Genomic DNA, 12,259 nt, shown 5'->3' on the forward strand with positions numbered 1-12,259 from the left:
CCAAAGAGGGCTCCAAAGCCACTATATTTAGACATATTGCAGGTCACACACAAGGTGGGGAGTACAAACTCTACCCAAAAATTGCTTTCCCTCGACCAAAAAAAAAAAAAAAAAAAACCAGCCACCAATCCAAGCAGACACTTCAAAGGAATTCACAACATCTACCTCCTTCAAGGTGTAGGATCATAACATAAGAGCTAAATACCCCTAAACATTATACCTCACAAGCAAATAGCAGTCGGAAGCATCGTAGACAATTTTTTAGAAGTAAAAACACCAAAAACAGGGCAGGTAGTACCCTATATGGACTGATATTTTTGAGTTGTGGCTGCCCAACTCAAGGAGGCTTGTAGCGAGACCAAGAGGGTTAATACTACAACCTAGGGGGATCCAAGTGAGCTTGGTTTCAGCTCCAAAGCTGACCAGATGAGAGAGAAAAGGGAAAAATACTCCAAGGCTGGCGGTAACCTTATCTAAGCCTGGTTTTGGTTCTTGCAACCTGCAAATGTCCCTTTCTTCAAAGAAAAACTTCCCTTGGTGTCTCCATGGTCTCCTTGCATGCCTCCCTCAAGGTTTCTTCAATCTTCTTATATAAAAGTCCTTTTTCTTGGAACCCCTTTGTAACCTAAGGTTCCAAAGAGAAGAGAAGAAGGAAGAAGCCAATTAGTTCAACTCTCAAACCAACCTTACAAGAAACTGCTCTAATACCAAGTTAGAATATGTGAATGGAGAGGAACAATGAGATGTGAGATGAGGAAGAAGATGGAGAAGTAGAAGAGGGAGAAGAGAGGGAATCGATGGTATGTTGGAATAGTGTGTTATGAGAGAAATCTCACATACACCAATATATCCATTACTAATATATTTACAAGGTATTACACATACCTCCCTAAGGAGGAAAAGGAAAATAAAACATAATGAGATAAATTACAATACTGCCCTTAGAGTAACATAACTAATATCTCTAACACCAACATCTTCCTCTCAGGCATCTTTGTTGAGGCCAAAGAAACCCTCTGCGGCATCTCGTGCATCCCTCTAGGCTCCCTCCTCGTTAAATACTTGGGCCTCCCTCTTATCTCTTCTGGGCTTTTTGCCCATCACTATACCCCCTTACTTGACCACCTCAAGAAAAAGCTTCAACTTTGGAAAGGCAATTTCCTTTCTTATGCTGGTCGCCTTACCTTGATCAAATCGGTTCTCCAATCTATGTATCTTTATTGGTCCAGTACATTCATCCTCCCTGCTTTAGTGATAAAGACTTTTGAGGGTCTTCTTTGCTCCTTCCTCTGGAAAGGTTCAGAATCTTCCAGATTCCTTAGGCGTCTCAGCTGGAAGAAGGTATGTCTCCCCAAAGCTGAAGGTGGTCTTGGGATTAGGAAAATTAAGGATGCCAATTCGGTGGGTGTCCTTAAACTTATCTGGAAAATTGTGTCCAAGCACAAAAGCAGCTGGGTTGATTGGATTCGCTCTGGGCTTATCAAACACAATTCCCTTTGGACTGCCCCCTCCAGCTCAGATGCTTCCTGAATCTAGAGGAAGATTCTGGAGCATAGCCCCATTGCTCTCATTGCCATTTCCCACTCCATTGGAAATGGGAACTCCACCCCCCTTTGGAAAGACCCCTAGCATCCTTTAGGTATCTTTTCTCATCTTCTTACTCCCAGAGACATACTCCTCTGATCTCCCATTTAATGCTCTGGTCTCCTCTATCCTCTCTCCCACTGGTTGGTCACCCCCTTCCTCCTCTTGAATATATCTGGTCTTCTCTCCCCCCTCTTCCCCCTGGCCATCGAGGGAGGGAAGACAAATGCAATTGGCTTCCCTCCCCCAATGGCATTTTCTCTTCTGCCTCGGCCTGGGCCCACATTCGGACCTCTTCCCTAACTGTACCGTGGCATAAATTGGTCTGGTTTAAGGGCCACATCCCCTGCATAGCTTCACCCTCTAGCGGTGCCTCTCCAACTGTCCTCCCACCCAATCCTTCCTCATCCACTGTCTCATCCCTGTTAACCCTTCCTGCTGTCTTTGCCCCTCGGGCATTGAAGATATCCCCCACCTTTTCTTCTCCTCCCTTGTTTGGAAATCTGTTCTCTCCAAATGTTGGCCAAATCCTAGAACCATCCTCCCCTTTAACCGCGAATGCATTTGGATTGACATGACATTCTCAAGCCCTTTCATTTGTGACACTGGGGGAAAATTGGCGTTTTGTGCTACTATCAATCATCTCTGGATGGAACGCAACATTCGTAGATGGACCCCCAAATCTAGATCTCTGGATATGATTTGGAAAGCTGTCTACTTTGATGTTACCTCTAATGCTCATGGCATTCATGCCCTTAACCCTTGCCCTGTCCCTATTTCCCCGAAAAACTCCCACATCATTACTTCTTGAAACCTGCAGGTTGACCCCATACACCCTGCTTAGGGAAGCTGGTCCCCCCCCCCCCCCACCCCAATTTTGTTCCAGCTTTAGTTTTGAGCTGTTCTTGTTAATATTTTAGCTCCCTTTGGGTTGGCTTCTCCTTGTTGGATTTTGCTTGCCCCCCCTCCCTTTTCCCCCCTGTATATTATTCTCCTCTTGGTAATGAATTATTTATTCATCAAAAAAAAAAAAAATCAAAGTGCCCTTAATACCCTTATACATGAACTCTAACATGTAATGCATTATATATATATATATATTTTTTCTCTTTTTCCTGTTTCTGTTTGTAATATGTATCTCTGAAGTTCTACTGGGGAAAATAAGGACCAGCTTGCAACCATCTTTATCCTTGTGAACTTCACCATGCCATTTATTTTTATGATCATATATCAGCTTTTCGGATAAAAATAGATACTTCATTGCTGCTCCTTCTCATATGTATGAACTTTCTTTTTATACCATAATATTTTACAGGCGGACTTTGACTTCCACGGGGAAGACTGGGAGTGGGGAACCTACAAAACTCAACGTGTTCAGGCAGTTGGTGCATACAGCAACAATGATGGTCTGCGTCTTGAGAAAATTTTCATCCAAAGAGATAATGCCACAATCCATGCTGATGGGACTTTATTAGGGCCAAAAACGAATCTTCATTTTGCTGTATTGAATTTCCCTGTTGGTTTGGTCCCAACACTGGTTCAAGTAATAGAATCTTCAGCCTCAGTGGCTGTGCACTCTTTGCGACAATTTTTGACACCCATGAAGGGTATTTTGCACATGGAAGGAGATCTTAGAGGAAGCCTTGCAAAGCCAGAGTGTGATGTACAAGTAAGGCTACTTGATGGTGCTATTGGGGGCATTGATCTTGGACGGGCTGAAATTGTTGCCTCCCTGACCTCTAGCAGTCGTTTTCTTTTTAAGGCAAACTTTGAACCCACTATTCAAAGCGGTCATGTTCACATTCAAGGAAGTGTTCCAGTAACTTCTATGCAAAATAGCATGATGGAAGAAGAAGATAAGGAAATGGATAAAGTTGGAGCAATTTCAATCCCTGGTTGGGCAAAGGAAAAGAATAGAGGCTTGTCTGAAGAAATCAGTGAAAAGAAAGTCTCTAGAGATAGAAATGAAGAAGGTTGGGATATTCAGTTGGCAGAAAGTCTCAAAGTTTTAAACTGGACCTTACTAGATGTTGGGGATGTTAGGGTTGATGCGGACATTAAAGATGGGGGCATGATGTTGATAACTGCCTTGTGCCCCTATGCCAACTGGCTTCATGGCAACGCCGACATTGTTCTCCAGGCAAGTGGAGAAAATTTCTCTGAAGTTCAGCCTTATTTCGATATTGGATGAAATTCACTTTCCTAACAGATATTATCTTTTTTTATTAAATAGGTTAGAGGCACAGTCGAGCAACCAGTGCTGGATGGATCTGCATCATTCCACCGGGCATCTATATCTTCACCAGTATTACGGGAGCCGATTACCAGCTTAGGCGGTACAGTTCATGTAAAATCTAACAGGTTATGTATCAGTTCCTTGGAAAGCAGAGTAAGCAGAAGAGGAAAGCTGTTTGTAAAGGGAAACCTGCCTCTCAAAACTAGTGAAGCATCTCCAGGCGACAAAATTGACTTGAAATGTGAGGTTTTGGAAGTCCGGGCAAAGAATATCTTAAGGTGTATTATTTTACTTTAATACGCTTCATTCTCACCAAAAAGGTCTTACATTCTCTTTTGTGGCAGCATTTATGATTTAAATGGCTAAATGCTTTTATTTAGGTCCATAATGCTTGTGACTCTGTGATTTAGTTTTATACTTTGTGGACTTTATTCTAATACCTACACAAGCCATACTAGTTTGACTGTTGTTAAATTTTGTCAGATCATGAAAAATGTTTTTCACTATCTTAAGAGTGTCTCTTTGAACACTTGATCCCGACACTGAAGTCATTCATTAGCTCTTGGTTCTATGGCATGATTTGCATTGTTAGCTGTTCCTTATTTATTTATTCTTTTCTTCTGCTCTGCTAACATGTCATCTTCAAAAAACAGTGGTCAGGTGGACAGCATGGTCCAAGTAACTGGTTCTATATTGCAGCCAAACATTTCTGGAATGATAAAATTGAGCGGTGGAGAAGCATATCTGCCTCATGATAAGGGTAATGGAGCCGCCAGCTTTAATAGATTGACATCAAATCGATCAAAGCTTCCAAGTAGCAGTTACAACCGAATGTCTGCTGCTGGGCACGTTTCATGTTTTTTCGATTCAGAACCTGCTGCTTCCAGTGCCAAATTCTCTCGACCATCAGGTACTGTAGTGTATTTATGGAGAAAGATTTTCTGAACATAGGGTCCAGGAGACCCCCATTCCAGCATTGGAGGGACATGAATATGTACCTAATCCTGATCATCCAGTGGGCCACCTTCCAAGTGGGTTTGTGCATATGTGTATCACAATATCCACAACAACCTCAAAGTTCTACTAGGTTTCCCCTGAAAAAACATCTGCAATGGAAATCTCTCTCTCTCTCTCTCTCTCTCTCTCTCTCTCTCTCTCTTTTTAGTTTCTTTCAAAATAGTCGAGTGCCACACTTTATTATCCCACTTGGTTGAGTTCTGTTGTCTAAAACTTGCGATAGAGGCGATAATGTGATGGAAAACATCGAGAACACTTTTTGGGCCATTATTTTGGCTTCAGTACATCAGGAGCCCGGACTCCTAGAAATGGCTGTTCTGATGGCCTGCTGGTTATATTATAACCTCTTTCATCTCCTTCAATGTGTGCTTGCAGTCGTTTCTCTACTAAGGGACAGTGTGCAATCATTTTCTCTATGCAGTGGGCTAGTAAAAATTTTCAAGATATCAGCTATCAAATTGAGATTCTTAGACTGTTTGGTAAGTAGCTTGATGTAAGAATAGCGAATGGGCAGAAATTTGACATAATTAAAGAAAAAAAAATCCAATGTATATCAAGGACAGCTCTGGGTTTCAGATATAGGTTGCAATTCAGAGTGTTTAAACTGTCTGAAAGCAACCAAAAACTGCATCTCTGCCTATACATCACACCCCAAACAATGCTGATACAGGATCCAAGGTGTTGTAAATCTGGGGGTTGTTTGCCTTGTAGCTTATGAGCTCTTAAACCTGGCTTCTAAAATTTTATTTTCGTCTATGTTTGGGGTATCTTGACAATTCTTGTTAAACTTGTTTTGATCTTCAGGAAAACAAGTTGAAGTTGAAAAGGAAATGGAGCAAACAAATAGTAAGCCAAAAGTTGATGTCCACCTCACAGACTTGAAGCTTGTTCTTGGACCAGAGTTAAGAATACTATATCCTTTGATTCTCAACTTTGCTGTCAGTGGAGAGCTTGAGCTAAATGGGTTGGCCCATCCTAAATGGATAAAACCTAAAGGAGTTTTAACATTTGAGAATGGTGATGTCAATCTCGTTGCCACTCAGGTGAATTTGATATTTCTACTTTCAGTTTGGGTAGTGTCCCCTTGTGCATGGTATGTAGTGTAATTTTTTGTGTTTAATCTCATAAAATTCAGGTGAGGCTTAAAAGAGAGCATCTCAACGTAGCAAAGTTTGAGCCTGATCTTGGGCTTGATCCGATACTAGACTTAGCTTTGGTTGGATCAGAATGGCAATTCAGGATCCAAAGTCGAGCGAGTAATTGGCAGGACAATTTGGTCGTGACCTCAACACGATCTGTGGAACAGGATGTCCTCTCACCTATGGAGGTACTTGTAACATCATGATAAATAGTACAGTTGAGCAGTCTTTATAACCAGTTTCCTCTTCAAAACATTTTTTTTTTTTGGTTTTACATGAACTTTACTTTCTATTAGTAAAATGCAACACTTTTTTCTAATCCCCTCCTCCACCCACCCTCCCCTTTATAATGAGTAAAACTATAACATTGTTCTGAATTAACGTCCCAAAAGTTTGTTGTTGCTTTTGCTTGAGATTTAAGTGTTGTGTATGCTCTACTCTACTGCCAGTTCATAGTCAAAGAACTGTGGAATTATATGTTTCTTCTCAAAGTACCCAAAGTTGTAATATGACAAGGATACTTTGTACAGGCGGCCCGAGTTGTTGAGAGTCAGTTGGCAGAGTCTATCCTGGAAGGTGATGGTCAGCTTGCATTCAAGAAGCTCGCTGCTGCAACACTAGAGACATTAATGCCAAGAATAGAAGGCAAGGGAGAAATTGGACAGGCTAGGTGGAGGCTCGTGCATGCACCCCAGATCCCTAGTTTGCTTTCTCTTGACCCAACTTTTGATCCTATCAGATCACTAGCAAATATTTCCTTTGGCACAGAAGTCGAAGTCCAGCTTGGGAAACGACTCCAGGTAAATTATCACTATTTCTTTTTGGTCTTTAAGTTTCACTTCTGCAGTTCCATGATATATAAAGTAATTTCTGAAAAACATGTAATTTGGTGACCAGAATCATCTCCCACATGTCACCGATCCAATCATAAACCATGAAAATTAGATATCACATCAATAGAACAACCCAGCTAGAAGATATTTATTTACCAAAATTCAAAGTTGGAAAGACATATTTCACTCAAAAAAGTTGAACTACAGGCATTCTCCTCATATAGGCCATTTTCCACCCAGGTCAGCCAGATACTCTTAATTTTGGCTTCGGCAATAGATCAATATAGAGGTGCCTCTATCTTGAGTAATGGAATTTGGTGCCCTCCCATCTCCCCCACCCCCCCTCCCCCTCTTGCTGCCATTTGGTCCGTCCGTCCTCCCTCCCCTTCCTCTTGAGCTCAACAGGAGTGAGGACAAAATCATTTGGCTCCCCTCACTCTTTGGCTCTTTCAGCTCCTCCACCTGGGAATTTTTCAGGTCCATGGGTCCCCTTGTTCCTTGGCGCAGTTCTATCTGGTTTAAAGGCCACATCCCCCATCACAACTTTACTGCTTGGTGTGCTCTCTCCAACTGCCTCCCTATGCAATCCTTCCTTATCCATCGGCATATTCTGGTTCCTCCCTCCTGTTGTCTCTGCAAATGGTAATGAAGATGCTGATCTCCTTTTCTTCTATCCCTTTTCTTCTATCATCTGGAAGAAAGTCCTTAAGCATTGTTGGCCATCTAATAGAAGAGTTCTTAATCTTGCTAGAGAATAGATCTGGGTCGATATGACTTTTGCCGGTTCCTCCATTTACGAAACTGCTGGGAAGCTTACCTTGTGCGTCACCATTAGCCACATTTGGATACAGAAGAATCTTCGTAGATGGACTTTCAACTCTTGATCCTTTGTTAAGATTTGAAAAGTCGTCCATTTCAACATCCGCACCAGACTTGGTTTTCTCCCCGTCTCCTAGGATTGGATTTATCAAGGAACAAGCTTATTGCTGTTTTCTGGGGTCTCATCCCCTCCATCTTGATCCCCCCCCCCTTCCTTGGAGATGGCCCCCCTTTTGCCTTTTTTTCTTCAGGTGAATATTTTAATTAAAACAAACCAAAGAAGAAAGGATATACAAGCCCCAAGAATGGGGAGGGGGAAGAAGAAAGAAGACAAAAAGGATCTCAAAGGGTATCCAGAGTCTTGATCACAGAGCTTGAAAGCTCCCAAGAAGCTACAATATAATCATTTCTAGGGGATGGGGAGCCAACGGAGGAGACTTTTGAGATCTTAGCTTTGACATCAAAAAATATGGAGCTCCAAATCTTTTCAAGAGGTCAAGAATTGGAGGTTCATTTTCTATGATTTCTCTCCATCCAGGTCTGACTGATGGTTGCATAGAAGGCAAGCTTGCCCACAAAGTTGCAGATGGTCTTTCCATGGAACGTCATGTCCATCCAGATCCATTCCCTGTGGAGGGGGAGAATTCTTCTTGAAGAGGGCCAGCATTTGGAGAGGATTAGACTCCAAATGGAATGAGAGACCAGGCAAGCAAAGAAAAGGTGCTCAATGTCTTCCGGCTCCAAACCGCAAAGGTAGCAAAGTGGGGATGTAGGGATACCTCTATGGATGAGGAAGGCCTGAGTGGGAAGGCACTTTGTGAATACTCTCCACGCTGTGAAGCTTTGCCTGGGAATATGATGCTTGAACCAAATAAGGTTGTGCCAAGGGGAGGGGGAGCTTCGAGATCGAGTGTAGTCCCAAGCAGCCTTAGCATCAAAGATTTCGGATGGGGAATGAGTCCATAAAAGAGTGTCACATCTCGAGTGGCCGAGAGAGGGGATCCCAGACAAAGCATTCCAAACATCTTCCAACTGAGGGGAGGAGCTGATAGGGGGGGACCAAGCTCCAGATGATATTATGTCAACAACCTTAGCAAGTCTTGGAAGACCCGAACTATAGATGCTCCTAGCACTAAGGACATATGCAAGGATCCCCATTGGGTGCCAAGGATCAAGCCATAGGTAGGTGGAGCAGCCATCACCTATCCGAGAGGAAATAGCTCTGTAGGCCAAGGATCGGAAAGAGATCATCTTTCGCCAAACCCAAGAAGCATCTGAGGGAGGGTGCACCGTCCAAAAGGAGTCATTCTTTAGCATATTAGGGTAGAGCCAGTCGACCCAGATGCTTTTCTTTTTAGAGACCACTTTCTATATCAACTTTAGACTTTCTATATCAACTTTAGAGTACCCGCGTAGTTGACATCTTTGATACGCCTTAAACCCAAACCCCCTTTCTTTTTGGGAAGACATTTCGCAGCTCAGCTTAGGGGCCTGAGGAATCTGGAAGTTTCACATCCTTTCCAAAGGAAGGCAGCAAAGATGGTTTCAAGCTTTGTAGTAATGGATTTGGGCAACCCATAGATACCAGACCAGTATATGTAGGAGGCTTGAAGAACAGATCTAATGAGCTCTAGCCGCCCAGCAAAGGAAAGAAGATTGCCTTTCCATAATTGAAGCCGTTTTCTGATGAGATCCAACATGGGAGTACAATGGTGAGCTGAGAGCCTTGCTGGAATTAGAGGTAACCCCAAATATCTAACTGGAAGAGACCCCAAATCGAAACCAGTTTTCTCAAGGAAGAGGACCTTTGAAGCATCTGAAATTTTAGAGAGAAATATGAGAGATTTCCTTGCGTTGATGCAACGACCAGATATCAAGGCAAAGAGATTGAGGCAGAGCATTATAGTATCAGTAGAGGGGCCATCTGCTTTGGAGAAAATCATCAAATCATCGGAAAAAACAAAATTTGTTTAGGCTTGTTTCCCTTTGATGTCTTGATGTCTTTGTTCTCTTTACCTTTTTTGCTTTGCGCTTGATTCCCTTTTGTTCTATTATATCCCCCCTTTTTCCCTTGGGCTCTGTTTGGTTGCAAGAGGAATTTAAAGGGAAGGGAAGTGAAATTTTCATACTTAAAAAAAAATTGTTTATAATCATTACCCCATATTATTGTATAAACTACTTAATTTTTTTAACCATATTTAGTAATGATATATAATTTTTATTTTACATACTATAGCATAGGGTTTTGGATGCAAAGTAAAGTGAAATTTTATAACCAAATATAGAATGATTTGAAGTTAATGTTAAAGTCACAATATTCTTATCAATGGGGCTGTTCGTGGTTCTATTAATCCATCCCATGGGATATGACAAGGAGATCCTCTATCCCCTGCTATCTTCATATTATGTGCACAAGCCTTATCCTCTGTCAACTCACAAGCAGAAGATCTTCACCTTGTTAGAAGCATCAAGGTCCATAATAGAGCACTTCCTATTTCACACTTAATGTTTGCAGATGATTGTCTTCTCTTTTCAGAAATGAAATTGCAAGAGGCGTGTAACCTCAAGGCTTGTTTGGATCTATACTGTCATGTAAGTGGGCAATGCATTAACTTGAAAAAATCTAGCTTGACATTTAACCATAATACTCCAAGCAAGTTTAAGAGGTGGTTCTCTAGAGTTCTTAAAGTGCCATATGGTGAAGAACCCTCCAAATATCTTGGTCTACCAATAGAGTTTGGAACATCCCAAGCCCAAGTATTCAAGGAAATCGATGACAAAGTTTCCAATAAATTTCAAAATTGGAAGCTTCATCTTCTCTCACATGCGGGTCGTGAAGTGATGCTCAAAGCAATGTCCTTTGCCATGCCCAACTATGCAAGCTCACATTTTAAACTTCCTAAGGCGATCCATAACGATTTCACGAAGATGGCGGCAAACTTCTTTTGGGGCAAATCTGAAAACGAACCCAAGATGCAATGGATCTCATGGGCTAGGCTTTGCCGCTCAAAAGAAAAAGGGGGATTGGGATTTAGAGGCTCGGCCATTCATAACTCTGCCCTTCTCTCCAAAATGGCTTGGCGCTTATGGAGTCAACTGGAATCAATGTGGGCCCGTTTCATGAAGAGTATATATTTCCCACACTCCAATTTCTTGGATGCTCCATTGGGTCACCAACCATCATGGGCTTGGCGTAGTCTTATTGAAGGTAGAAAAGTTTTATTGGATGGGCTCCTTTAGAGGGTGGAAAGTGGAGAATCCATCAGCATATGGGATGACAAATGGGTTCCCAATTTAAAAGGCTATAAAATCCAATCACCTAAACCTGAAGGTTGTTCTCTCTCTAAAGTGGCAGAGCTGATCGATCAAGAAAATAGGGTCTGGAAGCGAGACCTCATCTACACAATCTTTCATCCCTTGGATGCTCAAGAAATTCTGAAAATCCAACTTAGTCTCTTCCCAAGAAATGACTTTCAGATATGAGGTGCAGCGAAGAATGGAGCCTTTTCGGTGAAATCAGCATACCATATGCTATCAAACCAATCTTTTGAGAAACACTTCCAATCAATCACACTGGAGCCATGTTCCTGAGGAGGTTTGGAAGCGCATTTGGACATGCCAAACTCTCCCAAAAATCAGAAATTTCTTGTGGAGGGTGTGTGGCCAAGGCTTGGCCTCGGGAGAAGCTCTCACTCACCGTAAAGTTCCAATTGATCCTTCATGCCAGCGTTGTGGCGCTCCCATAGAATCTATTGATCACATTCTTCTTAGTTGTCCATTTGCCCGTGGCGTTTGGTTAGGAAACTCGCTTTCATATGTTGTCCCGCAATCGGAGGACCCTATCTTTTATCAATGGATTATAGGTTGGGATGCTTTTAATACGGGTAGAAACCTGGCAACAAGGAAGCTATGGGTTTGGCATCTTTCGTAGCTTGGTTCATTTGGATCGCCTGCAACGATTTCATATTCAATCGGTAGAACTGGAGCCCTATTGAAGTTGCATTTGCAGCTCAAAATTCCCATACAGAATTTATTCAAGCTGCCAAGTCAAAAATCCCATCCAATTCATCAAGTACCTAGACCACTACCTACAATATGCTGCTCCTTGGTGTCCTCCCACTTTAGGCACATACAAAGTTAATTGTGATGCTTCAAAGCATCCAAACTCTCAAAAATGTGGTCGTGGCTTCTTGGTTCGTGATTATCAAGGCATATATTGGTTAGCGGTCTCCGAACCCACACAGTTTGGGACCATTCTTATTGGGGAAGCTATGTCGGTTCGTAATGCTCTCCTCCACTGTATTGGAGAATGCTATGACAAGGTTCAGGTGGAGACCGATAACATGGAGCTTGTTATTCTCATTAAAGAAACCACCAAACTAGCTCCCATAGAAGTTGCTCCCATTATCCAGGATATACATCACCTTATTACCTACTTTTTGGATGTAATGTTTCACATATATGTAGAGAGACTAACAGCATTGCTGACTCTCTAGCTAGGAGGGCCTTGTCATTTACGTGTCCGACAGTTATGGGCCACTTCCACTCCTTGGCTCCAAGAATCATGTAATCTGGAAGCCTCGGCTATGCCATGTTCCTTATCTCAATAAATTCATCTTTTACCAAAAAAA

The 12,259-nt window shown here is 42.2% G+C and overlaps 1 protein-coding gene across 3 annotated transcripts in view; it reads left to right on the forward strand.

Moving 5' to 3' along the window:
* The window catches only part of LOC122058853 (protein TIC236, chloroplastic-like), a 96,198-nt gene that overhangs the window by 82,851 nt on the left and 1,088 nt on the right, over positions 1-12,259 (forward strand). For all 3 annotated transcript variants that reach the window (XM_042621561.1, XM_042621568.1, XM_042621554.1), the window contains exons 18-23: positions 2,900-3,724; positions 3,818-4,098; positions 4,474-4,730; positions 5,642-5,880; positions 5,973-6,164; positions 6,507-6,776. In XM_042621561.1, coding sequence (XP_042477495.1) covers positions 2,900-3,724; positions 3,818-4,098; positions 4,474-4,730; positions 5,642-5,880; positions 5,973-6,164; positions 6,507-6,776 — 2,064 coding nt within the window. The remainder of the gene's footprint in view (positions 1-2,899; positions 3,725-3,817; positions 4,099-4,473; positions 4,731-5,641; positions 5,881-5,972; positions 6,165-6,506; positions 6,777-12,259) is intronic.

Source organism: Macadamia integrifolia, chromosome 2 (assembly GCF_013358625.1).
Source record: "Macadamia integrifolia cultivar HAES 741 chromosome 2, SCU_Mint_v3, whole genome shotgun sequence".
Classification (NCBI taxonomy): Eukaryota; Viridiplantae; Streptophyta; class Magnoliopsida; order Proteales; family Proteaceae; genus Macadamia; species Macadamia integrifolia.